This window comes from Felis catus, chromosome E2, assembly GCF_018350175.1.
Source record: "Felis catus isolate Fca126 chromosome E2, F.catus_Fca126_mat1.0, whole genome shotgun sequence".
NCBI lineage: Eukaryota > Metazoa > Chordata > Mammalia > Carnivora > Felidae > Felis > Felis catus.
The window spans coordinates 50,636,893-50,664,355 of record NC_058382.1 but is presented as its reverse complement, the minus strand read 5'-3'; the positions used below and the strand labels follow the sequence as shown (position 1 = coordinate 50,664,355).

At 37.8% G+C, this 27,463-nt stretch overlaps 1 protein-coding gene across 4 annotated transcripts in view; it reads right to left on the bottom strand.

The window, feature by feature from the left end:
* Positions 1-27,463, bottom strand: part of CNTNAP4 (contactin associated protein family member 4) — a 252,819-nt gene that overhangs the window by 24,433 nt on the left and 200,923 nt on the right. For all 4 annotated transcript variants that reach the window (XM_023245047.2, XM_023245046.2, XM_045046819.1 and 1 more), the window contains 2 exons: positions 14,407-14,577; positions 13,487-13,705 (listed from right to left, as the gene is read on the bottom strand). In XM_023245047.2, coding sequence (XP_023100815.2) covers positions 13,487-13,705; positions 14,407-14,577 — 390 coding nt within the window. The remainder of the gene's footprint in view (positions 1-13,486; positions 13,706-14,406; positions 14,578-27,463) is intronic.

Genomic DNA, 27,463 nt, shown 5'->3' with positions numbered 1-27,463 from the left:
TTAAAACACACACATTCACTTAGAGGCAGAAAATGGCAAGAATCTACCATTGACCTTTTATTGTAAGGGAGTCCCTTTCTTTTAACACCAAACTATGGTCAAAAAAGATCATTTTCATTGTCTTCTACTTCTTAGATCATTTTTGGTTTGGACGGCATTTCAGTTCTACAAGCTCTACTTAGTAGCTCTGTGCTGGGCATCGAGTCTGGCCTTGGAGGTTCAGAATTATATGCAACTGACCTTGCCCTCAAAGAGCACATGATCTAGTAATAGATTCAGACAGGGAAGCACATGATTACCACATGAGGTTAATGATAGAAATAGGTACCTGGTGGACAAGAAGGTCAGAGGATGGTCCCGGGATATTAACAGGAAACAGCCCCCTTCAAATACATGTATGAGATACATATATTTATAATAGTGAGAAGAAAATCAACACCCAGCCCTGTAAACAGGACATCTGAATTGTGAACTTGCAAAGAGTTCATGTTTACCTAACCAAATAGTTTGAAACTACATTTTTAAATTATCAAAAAAAAAATGTCTACTTAAACATAAACATATGTGTCTTACAAGTGTGGAGGATTTTTACATTACCATTAGGTTTCAAGTTAATAACTTCTTATTTTAAGATTAACTATTCTGGAGAACATGGCCAATGTAAATAGTATTGGGCTTGAAAGCTTAATTAAAGATTCCAACAACTGTCCAGGGTTAGAGTAGGTCCAATTAAAATGAGCTGCAGTTTGATTAATTGATTCTGGATGTTTCCACTGAGCTATTATGTTTGGAACTGTCTTCCAATTAATTTCCTATCAATTTACCTGCCATGCTATATCAGATATAATGAATTCTGGAACTTCACAAACACTAGGCATCTTGTGAAACTAATGCCTAACCTTCCTATGTGAAAGAATAAAAACCCGAATCTGTTCACTTACATAACAATACTGGGATCTGCACCAATAGGTGTGCTAGGTGATGAACAGAGATGGAGTCCAACCCTTTTATCATGTTCATTACTCTCAGGAAGTGAGTCTAAGTGACAGATGCTATTGTCACAAAATACGAGCCGGCTCTTTCCTATGCCAATTTTTTTTTTTTTTTTGAGCAGGAAGACCTTTAATTTTTTAATGGCAAATTATTTATGTGCTGTGCTTGAATACTATTGAGGATTAATTGGGAACAACGGCATATTTGCCCAGGGGCCTTAGAAAAAAAGAAATGAAGAACCTCTTCAAAATTTAAAGTTATAGAAACTTGTCTGGCGGAGTACAGGGGCTCTCCCTGACCATGGCACCGTGACAGAGAAAGGCCGCTAAGGCTCTAACCACTGATCAGCTTGGAACAGGAAGGTTGTTGCACATGCATGCAGGGCCCAGGACCAAGTGAGGGGATTAAAGGAAAAACACGGTCTTCTACAGATTATGTATTGGATCTTTAGTCCTGGTCTATTCAGCCATCCTGGGGGAAGGCTTAGCATCGTAGAAATGAGGCATTAATGTACAGACCCGTGAGACTGGACCCCAGCAATAACTTTGCCATGGAATGTTCCTCATTGAGGAAAACCCTAGGAGAACTGGGAGGAGGAGGAAGAACTAGTTCTTCCCTAGGTTCAAAGAACTAGTATGGTTGAAATAGGAAGCTGTGAAGCAATAGTATCATAGTGCAGAAAATGCAGGCGCTATTCTCTGAACCAAAGTCAATGGTGAGGACATGCTCTCGTGGTAGTGGCAGCAGAAAAATGTGGGTCTATTTAGATTTCTTATATGCCAATGCCACAGCACCTCTCTGGTCTGACCCATTTTAAAGAAATGAACTGTTAGCGGTATTAGTCATATTCTCTGCTCTGAAGAGATCCCATCTGAATTCAGATTTCAGTCAACAGTCACCAAGATCTGTTTGCTAAACAGGCAAAAGTAAACTGAGTGCCTCTTAAGCTGATCATGAAAAAGACATCTCAAGGAAGAGAGAACACAATTGAAGTAAGTGATAGGATTACATTAAAGAGAAATGTGACTTTCATTGCATTGCACTTTGGTAATGTGGGAACATACTTACTACAAAAGAAAACCAGACTGAAAGAAAAATTACTCAAACATAAAACTATTGCCATTCTCTTCCCATAACTATTTTAGCCTATCAAAAGTAAACTAAAAGTAAAAAGAAAAAATCTAGAATATATTATGATTAATGACTCTGTTCATCAAAAGACACCATTAAGTATATGAAAACACAAGGGCGCCTGGGTGGCTCAGTCAGTTAAGTGTTCAACTTCAGCTCAGGTCATGATCTCACAGTTCGTGGGCTCTGTGCTGCCAGCTCAGAGCCTGGAGCCTGATTTTGGATTCTGTGTCTCCCTCTCTGCCCCTCCCCTGCTCATGCTCTCTTTCTCAAAAAATAAATAAACATTAAAAGATTTTTTTAAAAAAACTAAAAAAAAAGTATATGAAAATACAATCCACAGAAAGAGAGAAGAAATCTGTAATAACGTTACTTGAAATAAATCCAAAATTCTTATAAACCTTTAAAAAAAAAAGAAGAAGACAACCCTGTAGAAAATGGGCAACAGATTTGAACAGCCACGTCACAAAGGAGGATATCCAAATGGTCAATAGCTATCTGGCAGTGTCTTTTAAGGCTTAACATATGCACATCTTATGACCCAGTAATTCCACTGTTAGGTAGAGACCCAACAGAAATACAAGCATATGTTCACCAAGAGACCAGTACAAGGATATATTTGTGATATCCAACTTTGCAAGGGCACAAATGCCCATCCACAGTAAATAAATCTACCTTTGTACCGGTCATGTCAGTTTCCCAAACTATCCCTGAGCGATACTAATGTGTAACTAACGGTGATAACCAAACTTCAGACCTTCGACAGGCTCAGAGTTCAACATTAACCCTCACGTGTGGCATTTAGAAACTGTTTGCTCTAGAAGCCCAATAAATATTTGTGGATTTGATGCAATTCAAATACAATGCAAATGACTTATGCATCCATGTCAGGAGTTCTGACTTCTCCTTCAGGTCCTAGTCACAAAGTATTGAGATGGAGTTTGCCCCATTTAAAAAAACCTGTCAGTAAAAGAATTTAGACTGCAAACAAAAATTGCAGAGCTAGTTGAATGAAAATCAATTCAAGGCTAATTTAAGAAGCTTCTAAGAAAAATGCTGAGTTTACAAACCAAAATAGAAAATGACCACTGTCACATTTCAGCTTAAAAAAATGATTGATTCTTTTCTCTCCATCATTTCCGTGGTTGGGGAATGTTTGCGGGTGAATGATAACAGCAATGACTCTCGACATTGAGACTTCATTGTAACAAGGTCAAGGACATATGTTTAATACACCAATTAACATCATGCCACTAAACTTATTTTTTAAGGTAATAAATAGAATGTCTGAATAGGACTTTTTAACTCAGACACATCATAAATCACATACACACACAAAGGACAAAGTGAAAGAATGTGAAAAGGTCAGTAAAGACTCAGTGCCATAAATAAGAACAAGAATGGAGAAAGAACTAGAAGGCTCGAACTAAAGGGTGAAGTGCCATTTTTATTATGAGAAGCCATCTGACAGTTGGGATATTTGGGGAAGGAGAGGAGATTGTCACTGCATTGGTGTTCACTGTTTCTAATCACATTACATTCACGTTAAATGTTTCCACTGTCTCATACAAGGCTTTGTGTTCATTATTTTATTACTCCTTCACTTTGCATGGAATCCTATAGTTTGGTTTAGATGAAGATACTTGTTCTAATGTTTGGAACTGCAGGTATTGTTAAAAACCTTCCGTTCTATCATTCTTTGGTGTAGACTAACAGTTCCATCTCTGAAATGACCATTTCCTTTATTTCCATTTCAATGTCATAGATCATTGTTGCCCAGCTGAATCACGTTTTTATCTTGCTTTCTACTTATTTTCACTGATTTTGTTCAGAAGGTGAAGCATTAGTCTGGCCTCAGAGTTACACTCTGAGATGTGGACACACTTCATGATTGGTCTTTAGAGGAGAGAGTGAAGCCAGCAATGGAGAGAGTGCCGAATCCTACCCACTAGACCATCAGGGAGGTTTGAAGCCAGTAATGGAGAAAACACCTTAGATGTTTTCCATGACATCCCATCCTACTAGTCATTTCTGAGACACCACCCAAAAAAAAAAAAAAAAAGTAATGTCCACATTGTGGACATATCAACATTGACCAGGCTGTGGTAGCACAGTGAGATGGAGAATATAACTGGAATCAAAATTAACATATATCCAGATATCCACATTTTACTTGTAGGTAAAAGTGTTAAAGATATATCTCAAACAAATATATTTCTACATTATCAAATTTTCTAATGTTTCATATTTGTTGTATTATAAAAGGACTTTATTTGGTATTTGAAATATTCCACAATAGTGTTAATGTTTTCTGCCAAATTTGTTTACAAGCAAGAAGGTACATTTCTGGCAAAAGCGACTAAATGCTGGGATGCTAACATAATCTATCTTAGAATGACTAACATTAGCTTAGTCTTTTTTTTTAATTAAAAAAAAATTTTTTTTTCAACGTTTTTTTATTTATTTTTGGGACAGAGAGAGACAGAGCATGAACGGGGGAGGGGCAGAGAGAGAGGGAGACACAGAATCGGAAACAGGCTCCAGGCTCTGAGCCATCAGCCCAGAGCCTGACGCGGGGCTCGAATTCACAGACCGCGAGATCGTGACCTGGCTGAAGTCGGACGCTTAACCGACTGCGCCACCCAGGCGCCCCCATTAGCTTAGTCTTACAGTTGAGGAGGGCTCAGTCGGCTGAGCGTCTGACTTTGGCTCAGGTCATGATCTTGCCGTCCGTGAGTTCAACCCCACATCAGGCTCACTGCTGTCAGTGCAGAGCCTGGTTTGGATCCTCTGTCTCCCTCTCTCTCTGCCCCTCCCCCACTTGCACTCTCTCAAAAATAAATAAAACATTAAAAAAAGTTTTTTTAAAAAAGACGTGTTTCTATGTAACTGAAATCACCATCATCATCATCATCATCATCATCATCATCATCATCACTGTCTGGATTTAAACATTTTTCAGGAAAAAAAATTATACTGAACTATAGACTTACTCTTTATAGTTACATTTATCTCATTAATATATACTGATACCCCAAAACAAATGATAGTCATTATGCACACTTAAGAATACTGATTAGCCATAATTAATTTTAAGAATGATGGGTGAACTACAAATTAAACTCTTGAACTTATAAGTAAGGGGAATGAAATTACCTTTTAAATTGTGAACCAGAAGATCAATTCTGTTGCATTAGAAGAGAGACTCCTACTCACCCACAGAGTCATGACTCTGGGAACACACTTAGCTCTAGAATATTGGAAGGTATTCGTATGTGGGGAAACAGTGTCCAAGAGAAGGTGCCTTCTACATCTGACATGTACTGTCACAGAACATATGAACAAAGAAGGCCGATTTCCGGGGAGAGTGTGATTATGGGGCGGGTGGGATCTCACTGAAGAAAAGGAAGGAGGGGAGGTATTTTCTCCAGGGTGTGAAGAAGGACCACCAGTCTTTTGCTGCCTGAAAGAGTATGGTTTATAGAGTTTGTAGTATATAATCTAGACTGAAGGGTCAGGGAATGGCGTGAATCATCCTACAGGTTAGGATAAAGGAAGAAAACAAGAAAAGCTAACTTCAGTTGAAATTGAAAAGTGCGAAATGATGTGAGAATCCCAGAGACCTAAGAGAAGTGTCTTGTCCCCGAGAAGATTAGCAGGAGTAAGGAGTCACACACTAGCAGCAACAACAAATCCACCACAAGTTGTGTGTATATACACTTAAAGTACGGCCCAACGCTGCTTTTCACCATGTCCGCTTCAGCCCACACCAACATCCTCTCTCACAGGGACCACTGCCCTAGCCTGCTTCTACCCTGTTCCCTCCATCCACATTCTTCACAGTGGTCAGGAAGATGTGGAAAGGTACATTAGATCATGCGCTCCTCTGAGCCTCAGAATAAGACCCAGATTCCTCACCACAGTCCAGTCTCAAGGCCCAGTCAAAGTGACCATGATTTGCAACAGGCTTTCCCTCAGACCAACTCTACCGTCCTGCTACCATGGCTTCCTCCTTGCTCCCTGACTCCTTCACTTCGCTTTGAGCCATGGTTCCTCTGCTGGGAATTCTCTCCCTCCAGACGTTCACGTTCCCTCTTCTGCTTCCTCTGGCCTCTGTTCAAATGTAAGGTCCTCAGAGAGCACTCTCCTGACCACCCTGGTGAAAGTAGAAGCCCCTTAACATAATTTATTGCTTGACTTTTTATAGAATTGATCATTATCTGAAATTGTGTCTGTATATACATATATACACACACACATAGATATATGTGTGCATACATGCATGTGTGTATATGTGTATTAACAACATATGTTATAAATAATAACTATATTATCTTACTATTTACTCTTTTATTGGCTGCCTCTTGTCTCTTCCACTGAAATATACTATAAGAATGCAGAGAGCTAGTTTTTGGTCTCAGTAAACGCTACACTAAGTTAGCTCTAATTTTTATTGATTTTTTACTAGCTTTTCACCCACTTTGCACTAATTCATTGTAACTTAAAAAAAATTTTTTTAACAATTATTTATTTTTGAGAGACAGAGAGAGACTGAGCACAAGCAGGGGAGGGGCAGAGAGAGAGAGGGAGACACAGAATCCAAAGCAGGCTCCAGGCTCTGAGCTGTCAGCACAGAGCCTGATGCGCGGCTCGAACCCGTGAACCATGAGACCATGACCTGAGCTGAAGTCGGACGCTCAACCGACTGAGCCACCAGGTGCCCCACATTGTAACTTTTTAAATTATGATTTAACTCCCATTGAAGTATGTTAATCTAGAAATTAAAAAAATATCTTGATGTGTTTATTAGTAATGTTATAAATTGATAAGTTAATATTCCGTCTTGTAAGTGTCATTTTTTAATGACTAGGTTGGGCCCTGTTCCTAAGAGCGTGGTCTACTCATGTGGTAGAAATAGAGATAAAAGAAAACCCTGATGTGCTCTCTGACAGCCAGTGACCTGCCTCTCCCTAAGCCTTTTTTAAAACATGGGTCCTTAAATGCTCCCCAATCAAGAGACACAGGGCATCAGAATGGATAAAAAACCAAGACCCATAAATATGCTGGTTGAAAGAGACCCATTTTAGACCCAAAGACACCTCCAGTTTTAAAGTGAGGAGGTGGAGAACCATTTGTCATGCTAAGGGACATCAAAAGTAAGCTGGCATAGCCATACTGGAGCCAAAATCAGACAAACTGGATTTTTAACCAAAGACTGTAAAAAGAGATGAAGAAGGGCACTATCGCCTAATAAAATAAAAAGGTCTATCCAACAAGGTCTAACAATAGTAACTATTTTTGCATTCAACTTGGGAGAAGCCAAATATATAAATCAATAAACAACACACTTACTGAAATTCATTGGTAACAATACTGTAATAGTAGAAGACTTCAACAGTCTACTTACAGCAATGGACACAAAATCAACTGGGAAACAATGGCTTTGAATGACACACCAGACCAGATGGACTTAACAGATATATTCAGAGGATTTCATCCCAGAGCAGCAGAAGACACATTTAGAATGCACGTGGAACATTTTCCAGAAGAGATCACACACTGGGTCACAAATCAGGCTTCAACCAGTACAAAAAGACTGAGATCATTCTTTGCATATTTTCAGACCACACTGAAACTTGAAGTCAACCACAAGAAAAAATCGGGAAAGATTACAAATATATGGAAAATAAAGAACATCCTGTCAATGAATGAATGGGTTAACCAGGAAATTAGAGAAGAAATTGAAAAAATACATGGAAGCAAATGAAAATGAAAACACAATAGTCCAAAACCTTTGGGATACAGGAAAGGTGGTCTTACGAGGGAAGTAGATAGCGAGAAGTAGGGAAGAAGAGGGAAGTAGATAGCTTCCTCAATCAGGAAGCAAGAAAAGTCTCAAATATACAAACTAACCTTACACCTAAAGGAGCTGGAAAAAGAACAGCAAATAAAACCCAAAGCCAGCAGAAGAAGAGAAATAATAAAGATTACACCAGAAATAAAGCATATACAAATTAAAAAAAAAAAAACAATAAAACTCGGAGATGGTTTTTTGAAAGAATTAACAAAATTGATAAACCCCCTAGCCAGACTTATCAAAAAGAAAAGAGAAAGGACCCAAATAAATAAAATCATGAATGAAAGAGGAGAGATCACAACCAACACCACAGAAATACAATTATAAGAGAATATCATAAGCAATTATATGCCAACAAACTGGGCAATCTGGAAGAAATGGATAAATTCCTAGAAACACATAAACTACCAAATCTGAAACAGGAAGAAATAGAAAATTTGAACAGGCCCATAACCAGCAAATAAATAGGATCAGTAATCAAAAATCTTCCAACTCTCAAAAGTCCAGGGCCAGATGGCTTCCCAGAGGAATTCTAGCAAACATTTAAAAAGAGTTAAAACCTATTCTTCTGAACTGTTCCAAAAAGAGAAATGGAAGGAAAACTTCCAAATTCATTCTATGAGGTCAGCATTGCCTTGATTCCAAAACCAGGCAAAGATCCCACTAAAAAGGAGAACTACAAACCAACATCCCTGATGAACATGGATGCAAAAATTCTCAACAAGATACTAGCAAATCAAATCCGACAGTACATTAAGAGAATTATTCACCACATTCAAGTGGGAGTCATTCTTGGCCTGCAGGAGTGGTTCCATATTCAAATCAATCAATGTGATACACCACATTAATAAAAGAACAGAAAAGAACCATATGATCTTCTCAATAGATGCAGAAAAGGCATTTGACAAAATACAACATCCTTTCTTGATAAAAACCCTCAATGAAGTAGAGACAGAAGGAAATCTCAACATCATAAAGGCCATATATAAAAGACCCACAGCTAATATCATACTTAATCGGGAAAAACTGAGAGCATTTCCCCTAAAGTCAGGAATACAACACGGATGTCCACTCTCACCACTTTTATTCCACATAGCACTGGAAGTCCTAGCCTCAGCCATCAGACAACAAAAAGAAATAAAAGGCATCCAAATTGGTAAGGATAAAGTCAAACTTTCACTCTTCACAGATTTCACTCTACATGGAAAACCTGAAAGACTCCACCAAAAAAGTGCTAGAGCTGACACACGAATTCAGCAAAGTTGCAGGGTATGAAATCAATGTATAGAAATTGGTTGCATTTTGATACACCAACAGTGAAGCGGCAGAAAAGAGAAATCAAGGAATCTATCCCATTTACAATTGCACCAAAAACCATAAGATACCTGTGAATAAACCCAACCAAACAGGCAAAAGATTTGTGCTCTGAAAACCAAAGAACATTTATGAAAAAACTGAAGAAGAAACAAAGAAATGGAAAAAAATTCCATGCCTTTGATTCGAAGAGTAGATATTGTTAAAATGTCTACACCACACAAAGCAATCTACACATTCAACGCAATCCCTATCAAAATAACACCAGCATTTTTCACAGACCTAGAACAAATATCCTAAAATTTGTATTTGAACCATAAAAGACCCCAAATAGCCAAAGTAATGTTCAAAAAGAAAAGCAAAGTAGGAGGTATCACAATGCCAGACTTCAAGCTGTATTACAAAGCTGTGATCATCAAAACAGAAAGTACTGGCACAAAAAGAGACACATAGATCAGTGGAACAGAATGGAGAATCCAGAATTGGACCCATAACTTTATGCTCAACTCATCTTTGACAAAGCAGGAAAGTATATCCAATGGAAAAAAAGACAACTGCTTCAACAAATGGTGCTGGGAAAATGGACGGCAGCATACATAAGAATGAACCTGGACCGCTTTCTTACACCATACACAAAAACAAATTCAAAATGGATGAAAGACCTACATGTAAGATAGGAAACCAACAAAATCCTGGAGGAGAACACAGGCAGTAACCTCTTTGACTCTGGCTGGAGCAACTGCTTACTAGACACATCTCCAGAGGCAAAGGAAACAAAATAAACTACCGGGACCTCATCAAGATAAAAAACTTCTGCACTTGGGGTGCCTGGGTGGCGCAGTCGGTTAAGCGTCCGACTTCAGCCAGGTCACGATCTCGCGGTCTGTGAGTTCGAGCCCCGCGTCAGGCTCTGGGCTGATGGCTCGGAGCCTGGAGCCTGTTTCCGATTCTGTGTCTCCCTCTCTCTCTGCCCCTCCCCTGTTCATGCTCTGTCTCTCTCTGTCCCAAAAATAAATAAACGTTGAAAATAAAAATTAAAAAAAAAAAACACAAACTTCTGCACAGTGAAGAAAACAATCAACAAAACTAAAATACAACCGGGGTGCCTGGGTGGCGCAGTCGGTTAAGCGTCTGACTTCAGCCAGGTCATGATCTCGCGGTCCGTGGGTTCAAGCCCCGCGTCAGGCTCTGGGCTGATGGCTCAGAGCCTGGAGCCTGTTTCCGATTCTGTGTCTCCCTCTGTCTCTGCCCCTCCCCCATTCATGCTCTGTCTCTCTCTGTCCCAAAAATAAATAAAAAACGTTGAAAAAAATTAAAAAAAAAAAAACAACTAAAATACAACCTAGGCAATGGGAGAAAGTATTTGCAAATGACATAATGGGTAACATGGCTAGTATCCAAAATCTATAAAGAACTTATGAAACTCAACACCCAAAAAATAAATAATCCAGTGGAAAAATGGGAAGAAGGTATGAACAGACATTTCTCCAAAGAAGACATCCAGATGGCTAACAGACACATGAAAGAAAAAATGCTCAATATCACTCATCATTGGGGAAATACAATCAAAACCACAATGAGATATGACCTCACACCTGTCAGAATGGCTAAAATGAACAACTCAGGAAACAACTGATGTTGATGAGGATGTGGAAAAAGGGACATCCTCTTACACTATTGGTGGGACTGGTGTAGCCACTCCGGAAAACAGTGTGGCTTCTCAAAAAGTTGAAAATAGAACTACCCTCAGACCCAGCAATTGCACTACTAGGTATTTTACCCAAAGGATACAAAAATACCAATTCAAAGGGGGCACACGCACCCCAATGTTCACAGCAGCACTATCAGCAATAGCCAAATTATGGAAAGAGCCCAAATGTCCATTGACTGGTGAAAGGATAAAGAAGATGTGGTGTATATATATATACAATGGAATAATACTCAGCCACCAAAAAGAATGAAATCTTACCATTTGCAAAAACGTGGATGGAGCTAAAGTGTATTAGGCTAAGCGAAATAAGTCAGGCAGAGAAAAGACAAATACCGTATGATTTCACTCATATGTGGAATTAAGAAACAAAACAGATGAACATAGGGGAAGGGAAGAAAAAATCAGACCAAACAGTGAGGGAGTTAAGAGACTTAACTATAGAGAGCAAACTGAGGGCTGATGGAAGGAAATGGGTGGGAGACGGGCTGTATGGGTGATGGGCATTAAGAAGGGCACTTGTTGTGTTGAACACTGGGTGTTGTATGTAAGTGATGGATGACTGAATTCTACTCCTGAAACCAATATTACACTATATGTTAACAGTTAACATGAATTTAAGTAAAATCTTGGAAGAAAGTAAAATAAAATAAAATAAAATAAAATAAAATAAAATAAAATAAAATAAAATAAAACGAGTTCTTCTTTCAATATCATCACATTAACCATGTCAATTTTCTCAGTTAACCTATGAGTAAAAAGAAGGGAATTGTATAAACAGATTTTTATTAAGAGTAGATACATTTTTCAGAGATCTTTCTGCCTTTTTAATTTTCTATGACTTGACTTCAACACAGCGAGGATTTTAGTTTATAAAACTTTCACATAGGGCAGCCTTTGGATTTGAACACATATGGGGATGTCAAAAGCCTAACCAATTGCCTCCATAAAGATGAAATCTCTTAGGTATATTTATTAAAATTATAACACATGATTGATGGCAGAAGACTCAAGTCTGTTCCAACACAGTCTTCTGATATAATAATAGTGCTTCCAGCCACTACAGCTACCTGAAATCAAATTAAGGCCCGGATTCCTATCAGACACAATACATAGTGACTTCATTTCTATGAAGTTAAAATTCGCACAAAGGATAAAAGGTCACGTTCAGGCGAACTGCAGCAGACCTCACTGTAAAATTCGAGGACTGTTTCAGCCTTCTCAATTTCCAAGAATAGTAAGGCTATTTCCAAGATACTGACAGATTTTAAATTGCCATACCTTTGGTTGCAGCGATCTCTCAGGTTTTGTAATTCAGGAAATATCTGTGTCAATTTCCTGAGTTTCCAGCATGTTACTAAAAGTTAGGTATTTCAAGTATTCCTCATTATTTCCATACCCTTAAATCAGTCGAGTGGCCACAAGATCATGATTAGATTGTCTATTACAGTGCCCTATTCATAGAATCTGTTCATTAAATATTTATTGAGTGAAAGAATAAATGATAGAAGTAAGGAGTATATAAATTCATTAGAAATCCCAAATATGTCTTAATCAAGTAAGTCACAAATAGGCTTATCTTTTGCAGTGAGAGTAATAAACAAGATTATTAAGCAATGAACGATGTAATAGGTATGTTGAATTTTATTCTAAAACACAACTGTTAAAAATGCTTGAAAAAAAGTTTCTCATCATTTATAACCTATCCTGCTTTTATAGCATTGCCGTGCCCTTTTTTGCATTAAAATATCTGGAAAGTGATCAAGTAAGAAATAACTCCTTGCACTCATGGTCGATGAGTTCTGTAAAGTAATTAGCAAGATTAAAAATAAACACTTCCAGAAGGATTCCACCATCAAGTGTATAGATACCAAGTGAATGTATTTAGGGCAATAAAGGAACAGTTGGATATAAGTATGAGGTAGGTGATCAGAAGGCATCCAAAAAATAGGCAAAATGAGAGACACCAGCAGAACTGGTGGTTTATACACTTTGTTCCTGCTTTTCCTTTTTTCTTCTACTGGCCTGTTTTTTGACGAGGGTCCCTGGTTGGCATCAGCTGGAATTACAGGGAGAGTTCCTTAAATCCTCTGGGAACAGAGATAAACACCTCCAACATAACACTAAAAGCACTAATGTAAAAACAAATAAACAAAGCAAACAGATTACATAATCTGTAATAGTAAGAATCCAGATTTAGGCATTAATCAAATACAAATTTAAATCTCACTTACTAGGTAGATTCCTGAAGGCAAGGCATTTAGATCCCTGGTAGCTCAGTCACCTCATCTGTAAAATGGGGTTAACTCATTTCACAGGTTTGGGTACCAGGAAGGCATAAAACACCTGGCACAGCCTGGGACGTAGGTTCTCAGGAAACAGTGGTTTGTTGTGGCTGTTACCACCATTTTCATAGTTGGTATTATTTCATTTTGGCCCACAACTGCGCTGACATCATAGAGTTAAATGACAACAGAACTTACCCACGAAGAGTTGACTGTTGAGCTGTAAAAGGACATGGCCGTCAGTGGGAGCAGGCTGCGTCTTCGGTAAGAGCTGATCCACTTGGATAGTTGCCTCTTTCATGTTCCTTTCAACCTTGACGTGGTGCCACTGGTTGTCATTGAAATGAGTGGGTGACTGCACTGAGATTTCAAAAGGTCCATTCCCCACATCAAATGAAAAGGTCACTACTGCCGGTGCTGGAAATATGAGATACGAAGATTGTTCAAGTTAGTCCACACGGGGGAAAGCGGAGTCCTCTTCAGGAACAGCGCCATAGCATAGCAGTCAGGAAATATAAAGATAAGGGCTCAAATCTTATGGAAGGAACCAACGACGTCAGTAAAAGACAGAGGGGGAATAAGACAGTCAAACACATTTGGGAAAAAAACTCCGATCTTAAAAAATTCATCCTCAGAGTTAATTTCTCATATTGAGAAAAGAGTAAAGCTATTTGGCCAGAATAAGAAAACTAAATAGGCTCTGGCCTTTTATGTAAAGATAATTTTTACAATAATTCAAAGTTTCTATAATTTTAAAAGCATGTAATATACATGTGATATTAAGAGACTAATGGTGATCTAAGCGTATACCAAAATTATAAGGCTGGGGATCTAATTAACTTTGTAACTGACTGAGAATTTAGTTTTTAAAAAATTTTAATTATCTGAATTTAAAACCCTTCTTAAATTGGTTCTAGAGAATACCAATTATATTCCCAAATTATCGTGTTAAATATTAAATTATTTTCTTGCAAAAAGGCTAACAATATCAGATTTTTTTCAAAAGGACACAATGAAGACATTCAGCTGATAAAGTAGAAACACAGTACTTTAACAATTAGTTAAAGGATTTACTACTAAATAGAATTCCACAGGCCTCTAAGGAAAAGGAGACTCACAGCGTAGCTCTATCCTTATAAAATCGGTAATCCCCAGGTTCTCTAAAAATACCCCAGATGAAGCTGTTGTCTTAAAAAAGAAAGACACATCTGCACTAAGTTCTCCATGGAAAGTAGGAAAATGAAGGTATGAAGCCTCAGTATTGAAGGAAGCTGAATTCCAAAATGATCCTGTTTGAAAAAAAAAAAAAAGGAAAAAATCAAAAAGAAAAATTCATGAAATGAATGGCATAATTACATTTTCAATTTTTAGTATTTCTGCTACTAAAAATATTGCTAATTTATACAAACCTGCTTTTCTTTTTTCTATTAACTATATACTTACTCTACAGGACATGGGCAGAAGAATGGAGATTTTACAAGGATTGTGATCCTGGATTCCTTCCAACATAGGAGAGGAATGATCACTACAGAAATGGTCTGAATGCTATATTTTATGTAAGAAAAATAGCCTCACCCCAAATACCACCCTCTGCCAAAGTGATGTGATAAAAATCTGCCAAATATTCACTAATAGACTTAATTTTTTTATAACTTGAAAACTGAAACACCTACATTCCTTTGAATAACAAAACTCTAAAGAAGCTCAAAGCGGTTTTTGTTCTGACACTTCTAACACACACACTTCACAGAGTTACGCCTTCAACTAACTGTTTTCATTAATGGGCCTTGTGATTTTCTAAACTGAGACTGGCATTCAAAATATTCTCACCTAATTAAAGATCAAGACACTACTTACTTTCCTGATCTTCTCACAAAAATGCTCTTTCCATTCAAAATTATCTTTTACTTTGCCTGTAACAGTGAAGTGATCAACAGTAGGAAAGGGCTCTCGAAAAGTTTAAAAATGCTCAATATAAGGAGAAAATGTGCAAAAGGTTGGGGGTATAAATTAAGGGATGTGAAAACAATTATGTGGACTATTAATTGAATTATAATTTCTGTCCACATGCCACTTCTCATCTTTACTTTCCCATTCTTTTTTGGGGGGGGAGGGAGCAGTTATACCTACAACTTTCCTTTTGAGAAAATATTGTGGGCCTTATACAGCAGACAGCATGGGAAATAAAGTATAAATGCAGTGATCGAAGTGGCAAGAGCGAAATCCAAGTGTCTCTGTGTGGCTGATGAGAAGCACCACCCGAGAAATGAACTATGTATTTGCTGCTGCCACCAGCAAGTTCTCGACACACGGAATATAAATATACACCTGCCTCCATACGCACTCACAACATTGGTTAAAATTCTATCTAAATTACCTTCCTGGAAGACGTATTGATCCACTGAAGTCAGAAAACAGTAATTTCAAAACAATGGTTCATTATGTTAGCAGGGAACAGATAGCTAGAGTTAAAAATCGCAGACTTGCCTCAGCTTCTCTCCGTTCCTTAGATTTTAATTTATTTTCTATAAATCCTGGACCAAACAAGCGGTGGCTGTATCCAGTTTACGTTTTCTGTTTTTCTTATGGACCTGATTCAAAAGTCAATTCTCAGCTCATCTGTGAACAATTTTAGAGCTGCATTTATTCCGCTGAGAATATACTTTGAGGGCTTTTTTTTTTTCTACAGCCAAATGAAACTGTATATTATCTGAGTTGGCCAAGCCTAGTCTTATTTCCATTTTACAGCTATTTCTATGCTTAGACATTTTGATCTCTAGGAAAAACTGCAAGGAAATGCGAAATATCAAATCAGGGATAACAATACATTTGTGTTCTTAAAAGCTCTTACCTGACCTATTTTTAAAAGGAATTAAATGCCTTTCTGTTGAAATGTGATGTATATGAAAATTAAAGCTGTAACTTTAAGTTGTGGAACATTACCGAATCTTCTTCATTCGGTCAGATTAAAAAGAACACTCAGAATTCCTTAAAGGTCTACATGAGATAATATTACTATAAGACATAATATTTCAGTTCTTTCATTTCTATATCACACCTAACCCAATAAAGCATCCTGCAGAAGGTTTCAGGAACCTGGCTGAAACAAACAAAAAAAACCAATTTCTGAATTGCTGCTATCTTTACAATGAATGTTTTTATAGTAATGAAAACAATGTATTACCTTAGGTAGCTTAAACATTCTCACATACATCATCATGCCTATTTAGCCCAGTTAGCAAACCTTATTGTACAGATTCACAATAGGTTAAAAAAATAAAAAAGAAAAGAAAAAAAAGACACCATTTTATTGGATTAGGAAACTGCTGCTAATTCAAAACAATGGTAAAGAAAGCAAAGGCCAATATTTCCATGATCAAATCATGTTTATGGCGTATGATATCTCAGCTCTTTCCAGACTTGCTAAGAAGCACCCAGGAGAACGTGGACTGCCTCCGAAAAAGGAGGGGAAAGAGCAGGAAGCCCAGCAAAGCAGAGCCCAGCAGGCGGGCGCCAGCAGGAAGCTGCAAGTCTTTTGAAGACAGAGTTCCTGGCTAAGGTGGTTCAAAAATCCTTAAGCTGCATCCAGGGGCAGACTGGAATGCAATCACCTGCAATCGGGAGGATAGGACCACTTTTATCATCCCAACAAAAACAAGTCATGATGTGTGATTCTATGTAATTAACTAATAATTTAAAAAATTTCAGTAATTAATAATTCGTATCTTTTCAATTAAATTCAGGAGAGGGTACTCAAAACTTGGAAATATTCTTTCAGGAATTCCACCTTTTATTCTTCCCAAATTAAAAAAAAAATGCAATGGATACTGGGGTCCAGACAGTTATTTACATAGAAGAGGAAGATGTACTAAGGATTGAATTCCATACACAAAGTAAAAAAGAGCTCATTTAGGAAACTTAGCTTAGTAGAATGTTAAGATTACAAGTAATTTAAAGGGCGCCTGGGTGACTCAGTTGGTTGAGCATCCAACTTTTGGTTTCGGCTCAGGTCATAATATCACAGTTTCGTGGGTTCGAGCCCTTGTCGGGCTCTCCACTGGCAGAGGGTTGCCTGTTTGGGATTCTGTCTCTCTCCCTCTCTGTGTGCCCCTCACCAACTCACACTCTATGTCTCTCTCTCTCAAAATAAATAAACTTAAAAAAAAGAATTTAAAAATATTCTTTTTGATAAACTTTTATTTATATCATTAATAGATTATCCATTAAAAAGAACAGATTTAGGGGCGCCTGGGTGGCTCAGTGGGTTAAGCGTCCAACTCTTGATTTCGGCTGAGATCATGATTTCACAGTTCGTGGGAATGAGCCCTGCATCACGCTGACGGCATGCAGCCTGCTTGGGATGCTCTCTTTCCCTTTCTCTGCTCCTCCTCCATTCACACTCTCTCTCTCAAAATAAATAAATAAATTAAAAAAAAATAACAGATTTATAGAGACAGAAAGTTAGATTAGTGGTTCTCTGGAACTGGGGAGAGGAGGCAATTAGAGAATAACAGGGGTAAGGGGTGGGGAGTTCTTTCTGCATAATAAAAATGTTCTAAAATTGATTGCAGTAATGGTTACACAATGCTGTGACTATACTAAAAGTCACTGAATAGTTCACTTTATATGCATGAATTATACGGCATTAAATTACACCTTAATAATGCTGTTTTTAAAAAAGAACATTTGAAAAAGCCATTATTTTTTAAGGCACTGTGCTTTTACTTATAAAAGGAAAAAGGCATATGACACACTAACCCTACCTTTCTTTCTTGCCCCACTTTATTAAGGTATAATTGTCATGTAAAGAGCTGTACGTATTTAATGTACACAACTCGATAAGTTTGGTAACACTACCTTTCTTAAAAGTAAATAAACTGAAGTGAAATACAGAAATGCCAAGGCAAGGGATAATTTACTAGTCAAACGGATCTTTCTGGAGGTAAGAGTCATTTCAAAAGCTGGAAGTATAATTTCTTGCATTTGAGTTTTTATTTGGAGATTATTGTAGCTTCTTGTGCGGTTGTAAGAGATAACACAGAAAGATTCTGTGCATCCATTAGCTAGATTTTCCCCAACGCTAACATCTTGCAAAACTGTAGTGTATCAAAACCGGGATATTCACACTGATAGCAGTCAAGATGCAGGACATCTGCATCATGGCAAGTAGCCTCCAATGCTTCTCTTTTATAGACACACTCATTTCCCTCCTGCCCTCACTCTTCTGTAGCCCTCTTACAACCCCTATTCTCTATTGTCATCTGAAGAATGTCCCATAAATGAAAGGTAGGTAGCCTTTGAGACTGACATTTTTCACTCAGAGTTCTCTCTGAAGATACACCAAGTTGGTGTGCGAATCAATAGTTCATTCCTTTTTATTGCTGAACAGTATTCCATGTACGGATGTACCAAAATTTGTTTAACTATTCTCCTGTTGAAAGACATCTGGATTGTTTCTAGTTTTCAGCTATTACAATCAAAGCCGCAGTGAATATCCATGTAAAAGTTTTTGTATGAACATAAATTCTCAGTTCTCTGGGATAAATGCTATCCCTGAGTCATAGGAGAGTTGCGTGTTTTACTTTTTATGAAACTGCCACAGTCCTTTCCAGAGTGGCTGTATTATTTACATCCCCGCCAGCAATGTGTGAGCGAGCTGGTTTTCCACATCCTAGTCAGAATTCTGTATCATTATTTTTATAGCCATTTTGAAGGGTGTGTAGTGACATCTCATCGTGGTTTTGATATGCATTTGCCCAGGGGCTAATGATTTTGAGTATCCTTTCATGTGCTAATTGCCATCTGTAGCCCTTTGGTGAAATCTCTTTTACCCATTATATCCCTGGCTTGCTGAGGGCCACCTTCTCTCTTGGCCTTTCCTCTGTGCACAGGTGGGAAGAGAGAACCCTCTGATGTCTCTTCCTCTTTGTATAAAAACACAAGACCAGGGGCGCCTGGGTGGCTCAGTCGGTTAAGCGTCCGACTTCGGCTCAGGTCACGATCTGGCGGTCCGTGAGTTCAAGCCCCACGTCAGGCTCTGTGCTGACAGTTCATTGCCTGGAGCCTGTTTCAGATTCTGTGTCTCCCACTCTCTCTGACCCTTCCCTGTTCATGCTCTGTCTCTCTCTGTCTCAAAAGTAAATAAACGTTAAGAAAAAAACAACAAAAAACCACAAGACCAATCAAATTAGGGCCCCAGCCTTATGACCTCATTTAACTTAAATTACCTCTTTTTTAAAAATGTTTATTTTTTTTTTAATTTTTTTTTCAACGTTTATTTATTTTTGGGACAGAGAGAGACAGAGCATGAACGGGGGAGGGGCAGAGAGAGAGGGAGACACAGAATCGGAAACAGGCTCCAGGCTCCGAGCCATCAGCCCAGAGCCTGACGCGGGGCTTGAACTCATGGACCGCGAGATAGTGACCTGGCTGAAGTCGGACGCTTAACCGACTGCGCCACCCAGGCGCCCCATAAAAATGTTTATTTATTTTTGAGACAGAGAGAGACAGAGCATGAATAGGGGAGGGTCAGAGAGAGAGGGAGACACAGAATCCGAAGCAGGCTCCAGGCTCTGAGCTGTCAGCACAGAGCCCGACGCGGGGCTCAAACTCACAGACCCTGAGATCATGACCTGAGCTGAAGTCGGACGCTTAATCGATGGAGCCACCCAGGCGCCCCTTAAATTACCTCTTTAAAGACCCTACCAGTTAACACAGTTACAATGGGGTTAGGGCTTCAACATATAAGCTTTGGGGTGGGGAAACAATTCAGTCCATAACATCCCTATTTTAATTGCATTGTTTCTTTTTATTTCCACTGTTGATTTCCCAGGGTTCTTTATATATTCTAGATACTAGTCCTTTGTCAATTCTCAGCCCTCATCTTACTTAACCTTAATCTATCAACAACAATTAACGTAGTTGATTATTCTCCCCTCCTTGAAACATTTTCTTCACTTGGCTCCAGAACACCAACACTCTTGCCTTTCTCATTAGTGTTGTAATTCTGTTTCTTTCTTTCTTCCTCCTCCCCTCTTCAACCTACTAATGTTTGAATGCCTCCAATCCCTATTAATATTGGAATGCCCACTTATCCATCCACAATAACTCCTGCTGGCCCATCTCATGGCTTTAAATATGCCGATGGCTTACAAATACATATCTGAAGCCTGGAACTCTCAAACTAACAACCCCACATTCTATCTGAACATGTCAACTCAACTTTAATATGTTCAAAAACTGAGTTCTTTACATTCTTCTGCAACTCCTTGACCCCAGCAGCAATATTTTCTATCTTGGGAAATGCCAGTTCTGTGCCTCTAATTGACTATTAGACCGAGCACCTTGGTGTCATTCTTGACGCTTTTGCAACCTACATCAATCCATCAGCAAACTGTATTGCTTCCCCTTTTGAATTAGTCCCATACTACAACTATTGTCATTGTGCCCATGGCCCAAACCACTACGACTCCTCAGCTGGGTTGGTGATATGGTCTTATAAATGGCCTCCTTGCTTTCACCTCCCCTGTTAAATCTCTTTAAAATGTAAGTTAGATCACATCAAGCCTCTGCTCAAAATTGTCTAATGTTTTCCAATTGCATTCAAGTTGAAAAAATTAAACCTTTCAAAACCCTCCATGATCTGACCACCTGATCTTCGAATGTCTTCTGCCATTCTCTTCGCTCACTCTGCTCCAGATGTTTTAATCATCTTGCTGTTCCATGAGCATATCGGCTACATTCCCATCTCTACGTGGCTACTCTGGCTTTGTCCTCTGTCTCAGAGTACTCTTTCACAGATATACACATGACGTGCTCCCTTATTTCCTTCAGACTTTTATTCCAATGCCACCTTCTTAGTGGGCATTTTATGACCATGCTATTTAAAATTTCCAATCCCACACCACCCTGCCTCGACTACGTTGTCTTCACAACACATCTTATTAGCATCTATCATACCATATATTTTACTTTTTTATTGTCTATCACCCTCCAAGAGAACTCAAGCCCCCAAAATGCAGATACTTTTATCTATTCTGTTCACTGTGTGCATGCTCTCTCTCTCTCTCTCTCTCTCTCTCTCTCTCTCTTTCAGGATGTGGAGAAGGCATAGTATAATGTATGGGCTCAGTAAATATTTGTTGAATGAAACGATAAGATTTCCTCTGTCAAAGTAGCAATAAGAAAGCTTACTGTACTTATCTCAGTAAATACACTCAAATTCTTTGGTAGACAAGTAGAAAGAGGGAGGGAAAGAGGGGAACAGAAGAGAGAGTGAAAGAAGAAGAGGAAAAGGAGGAAGGGGTAAAAAAAAAGGGAGAAGAAACACGAGGAAAATTAAATAAAGAGAACCTAAGGAAAGAAAATAAAAATATAAAAATTAAAAAGAATTTCTTATTGGTAGAGGATTATCAGACATAGTAGAGCTTGCAAAATTATATGATTATCTGTTAAAATAGAATTGATCCTCACTCTCCTTAATGGTTTATACGTAGTCTGCCAAATGGAACAAAACTCTGTCGAATGGAAGAGAAATTAACCAAATCACTAGTCAATATCTTTCTCAAGTCTATGAATGTAACTTCTGCAAAGTTATTTATTGCCTACATGCACCTTTGATTATTTAATGCATTTTGGGCAGCTGTGATTTCTCAGACAGCTGAACAAGTCAATGCAGAGAAAATGAAAAAAAACAATTTCAATGACAAGAGTTTCTTAGAACAAGAAACTTAGAACAATCTTTTTTAACTATGCTTAAGTTTTGGTGGTTCCTTGATTGACATAAAATTTCAACACAATGGATTAACTGAGAAGAAGTACATTGAGTCAAATAGTTAGAAACACTCAAATGCCAGAGTTAAAAAACTACCTTGTTCAGATTAATAAACTGAGAGCAGAAATTTAGATCATGTTTGCAACACCAAACAGTTTAAAAAATATACACTTTCTATAGTTTACCATATGACATTCAACTTGAGGGAGAATTAATGACAAAGCGTAACACTGAAATGCATCCTTGTTAAGTTACTGACCTTGAGGACAGAATATTAAAGTATTTGGTCAGAAAAAGCCAATCCTCTAGAAGGTGAAAAAATAAGTTTGGCTTCAGAATACAGCAAGATTCAATACCAGAAGACAAAGAAGCACTCTCCACAAATTTCTGAGAGAAAGAAAACATATCCAGCCTAATTTTTTGTGTGTTAAAGCAATAGGCAGACATTCTCATATTTGAAAGAAATCTGAGAATAAAGCATGCACAAACCCTTTTGAGGAACAATAAAAATAAAAGCCTACTTTGTAATGAAATATCAGCCAAAAGCTATCTGGAAAAGGTGTGGAAGGACAGGATGACTGCATGTCTCAGCGCAGACAAAAGTAGGATAATATGTACAAATGGCGAGTCACAAAGTGCAACCCACTAAAATGTTACGTCAGTTTCTAAAAAGTTGAAGGGGTGACTGAGTGGCTCAGGTGGATAAGTGTCCGACTCGTTATCTCAGCTCAGGTCATGATCTCATGGTTTCATGAGTTCAAGTCCCACATTGGGCTCTGCACTGACAGTGTGGAGCCTGACTGGGATTCTCTCTCTCTCTCCTCTCTCTCTCTGCCCCTGCCTCACTCACATTGTGTGTGTGTGTGTGTGTCTCTCAAAATAAATAAATAAACATTAGAAAAATTAAGAAAGATAAATAAATAAAAAGTTCAAATGTAGAGTTACCTTACACCCCAGAAGTTCTATTCCTAGAAATATACTCAATATAAATTAAAACATGTATCCAGAAAAAACCTCATACATGGATGTTCATGTATAGCATTATTTATAATAGCCAAAAAGTGGAACCAAGCCACACGTCTGTCAACCGATTAATGGGTAAACAAAATGTCATCTATCCATACAATGGAACATTATCTGGTCATAAATATTATTGAAGTGTTGATACACAGTACAACATGGATAAGCCTTGACAATATCATGCTAAGTGAAAACAGCCAGTCACGAAGACCACATACTCTTGTGTTTGCATCTAAATGTTGTTGACTAGGGTTGGAGTCAGCGCAGGAGGGAAACAGGGACTGTCTGATCAGTGGGTACAGGTTTCTTTTTGGGGTGATGAAAATGTTCCAAAATTGGTTGGGTTGTGGTGATGGCTGCATAACTCTATAATGTACCGAAATGATCAAATATACTAAAATATGATCAGACTATACACTTTAAATGGGTGAATTGTAGGGCATGTGAATTATTTCTCACTAAAGCTGTTATCAAAAAATAATATAAAGTTAAACTTGCAAATTTTATTTTAGAGTTCTGAGGCAACAAATATTCCCAAGCACGTGCATACTCAAGAAATGCAACACTCAAGAGTCTTTCTGGAGGAAAACAGAAAACATCAGCTACCTGACAATGCAGTCCAAGAAGAAACAAATCAAAATAAAAAACCATTCAAGAATAGAGAGGCTCTGATGATAGACTAGCAGTTAGCATTAAGAAATAAACAACTATACAAATAACAGCAAAATTAGCAAAAAGGAGAGGTGGGGGAGAAAAAGAAGAGGAGAGGACAAATGAGTTACTTTTCCCATTTTTCACAATAGATCAATACTGTATAAAATTTAAAAATGAGTTTAACATAAAGCCTAGTGACTCTGTAATGTTTTAAATTTTCATAATCTTTTTTTAAGGTTTAGTGGGATCACTCAAGTTGAACATATATTTATGAGATATATAAATAATGTAAAGCAATTCCCTTGGCTTCAATTTGGTTTTCTTTCTCTGTCGATTTCCATTAATAAAGTTTTGCAAACGTATTTCTCAATCTCTGTTTCTATTTTTCTGTCTAGAGTAGTGCTTCTCTCAACATGAGAAGGTTTTGCCCCCAGGGGACATCTGAAAATTTCTGGAGACATATTTGGTTGTCACAACTAGGGGAAAAGTGCTACTAGTGGATTGAGACCAGGGATATTGCTACGTGTTCAGCAATACACAGGACAGCCCCCAATCATAACAGCCCCAATGTTGGGATTGCCAAAGTTGGGAAACCCTGCTCTGGGAATATCCAGCAATGTCTGGAATAATATTCACTGATGTGAATCATTATTTCTGAGCTGTGTGACTCTTGGTTATTAGTATACTCTTTTCTTTGACATTTATACATTTCTGTATACCTTAAAATTTTATAATGCCTATATCAATTAAGTCAGTAATATTTAATATTAAAACTATAAATAAAGGTATGCATGTATATAAAATTATCACAAGAGGTATTATTACAGTCTTGAGAATTATCAGGATTCCTGGTCTCAGAAAAGGGGAAATCTTTTGAAAGCATGAGAGAGAATGTTCCCTCACATTTGTGAAGCTGCTTGAGCATTAATTACCAGTGAGTAATATAAGTCATCTCAAAAGAACAGAAAACAAACAAAATGGACAAAATATCGTTTCCTCCAACAAGTAGAAAGTATTTCAGTTTTACAAAGGTGCTGGATTATTAGAAGAGTAAAAATCAAAATTATTAATATTAAGTAAAATCATATATTCATTTGAAAGCACTTTCAGTGCCCAAGTCCAAGTGTATTGATGAAAAATGGTTCAGATGGAACTAGATACTCCATGTACTATGTGATTTTTCAATTGGAATACATCTTTCAATAAAAGCTAAACTCTTTCCATTCAAAGTGTATATTTGCACATCATTTAATTGCGGATACATCAAAACCTGATTCCTGTCTCTTTCAAATAATTCAAAGTTATAGGTTTCTTGAGCCATATATGATGGATCTTTCTCATTCTTTCACAAACTGCTATTTATTGATTATCTTTCATGTAACAGGTAATGGACTAGGTGCCAGGAACACAATAATAAATGAGCAATGGATCTGCTCTTGAGAGGCTCAAAAATAATTAAAAGCCAGTATGAAAATATATCTCTGTAATTTGTTCAATATTCTTTGAAAGTATAAGGCCAAGTCCTCTAGAGACCTACTGAAGTCTTCACTGAGTGTGGAAAGTTTCAGTAAATGTTTCGCTTGGGGAGATTTTGCAGATGAAGGAAAGGAAATGAAAAGGCAGTGAAGCCAGATGCCATCAGAGGTCCATGAGTTTTCCCTCTGCCACAGGACCCGCAGAAGTAGGGAATGGTCTCTGTAGATGTCCTCCTGACCTGTGTGTCAATACTGGATATCCACTCTTTCTCTTTAGCATTTGGGGAGAGTTCTGAAGACAGTGTAAGCACAGTGGGCATGCTCTCCAGTTAATCTTTATGCATGCCAAAGTTGAGGGATTACCAGTCAAGAAGACTTTGGATGGAACCTCAAAATGAGGATGTTCCCACTGCTTCTGGGAGAAAGGAAAGTATACGAGTAAGCCCTCTGACTAATTACAACTTATTAACCAGTAAACCCAGATGTTTTCCCACAATTCTTTCCTTTGACTCTTTTGCTTCTACAGTTAATAAAAGTTAGAAACATGTTCAGCAGGATTCTATGAGTGTCCTAGAGGACAACCGTGTTACTAAAACCTTGGCTGTTTTATGAATTTATTTCTGGTATTTTTTTTAAATTGAAGTACAGTTGACATACAGTGTTACATTAGTTTCAGGAGTATGACATAGAGGTTCGACAACCGTATATGTTATGCTGTGTTCACCACAAGTGTAGCTACCATCTGTCGCCATGCAACACTCCTACAATACCATTGACTATATTCCCTATTCCGTCCCTTTTATTCCCCGGATTTATTCATTCCATAATTAGAACTCTGGTCCTCCAAATCCCCTTTACCCATTTCACCCATCGCCCACCTCTGCCCCTCTGGCAACCACGGTTTTGTTCCCTGTATTTATGGGTCTGCTTCTGTTTTGTTTTGTTTTGGTTTTTAGATTCCACATACGAGTGAAATCATATGGTATTTGTCTATCTCGGGCTGACTTATTTCACTTAGCACAATACCGTCTAGGTCCATCCATGTTGTCGCAAGTGGCAAGATCTCATCTTTTTCATGGCTGATATATATACACTTAATAGATATATTAATAAGATATAGATTAATAAGATATAGATTAATTAATTAATAAGATATAGATTAATAAGATATAGACTTAGTAGATATATTAATAAGATATATAATACTTAATATATACTGCTTCTTCCTTATCCCTTCATCTACTGATGGACATGTAAGCTGCTTCTATATCTTGCCTATTGTAAATAATGCTACAATAAACATAGGGATGCATATATCTTTTCAAATTACTGTTTTCATTTTCTTTAGGCAAATGCCCAGCAGCAAAATTCCTGGATCAAATGGTAACTCTATTTTTAATGTTTTGAGGAGCCTCAATACTGTTGTACACAGGTTGCACCAATGTACATTCCCACCAATGGTGTACAAGAGTTCAATGAACACTCGTTCAGTGAACAAGAGTTTCTGGCCAACACTTGTTATTTCTTATCTTTTTGATACTAGCAATTCTGACAAGTATAAGGTGATATCTCATTGTGTTTTGATTTTCATTTCCCTGATGATTAGTGATATTGAGCATCTTTTCATATGTCTGTTGACCATCCTTACGTCTTCTTTAGGAAAATGCCTATTCCAGTCCTCTGCTCATTTTAATTGGATTATGTGTTGAGTTGTGGAAGATTATTATATACTTTGGATATTACCCCTTATCAAATATATCATCTGCAAATATCTTCTCCCATTCAGTATCTTGCCTTTTCGTTTTGTTAATGGTTTTCTTTGCTGTACAAAAGCTTTTTATTTTAGTTTATTTTTGCTTTCGTTTCCCTTACCTGGGGAGACATAGCTAGAAAAATGTTTCTAAAGCTGATGTCCAAGAGATTACTGCCTATGTTTTGTTTAAGGAGTTTTATAGTTTCAGTTCTCACATTCAGGCCTTTAATCCACTTTGAGTTTATTTTGTATATGGTGTAAGAAAGTGGTCAGGTTTCATTCTTTTGCATGTAGCTGTCCAGTTTCCCCAGCACCATTTGTGGAAGGGGTTGTCTTTTCTCCATTGTATATTCTTGCCTCCTTTCTTGTAGATTAAGTGTGGATATACCTTTGTAGTATACTTGAAATCTGGGAGTGTGACACCTCCCACTTTGTTCTTCTTTCTCAAGATTGGTTTGGCTATTCAGGGTCTTTTGTGGTTTCATACAACTTTTAGAATT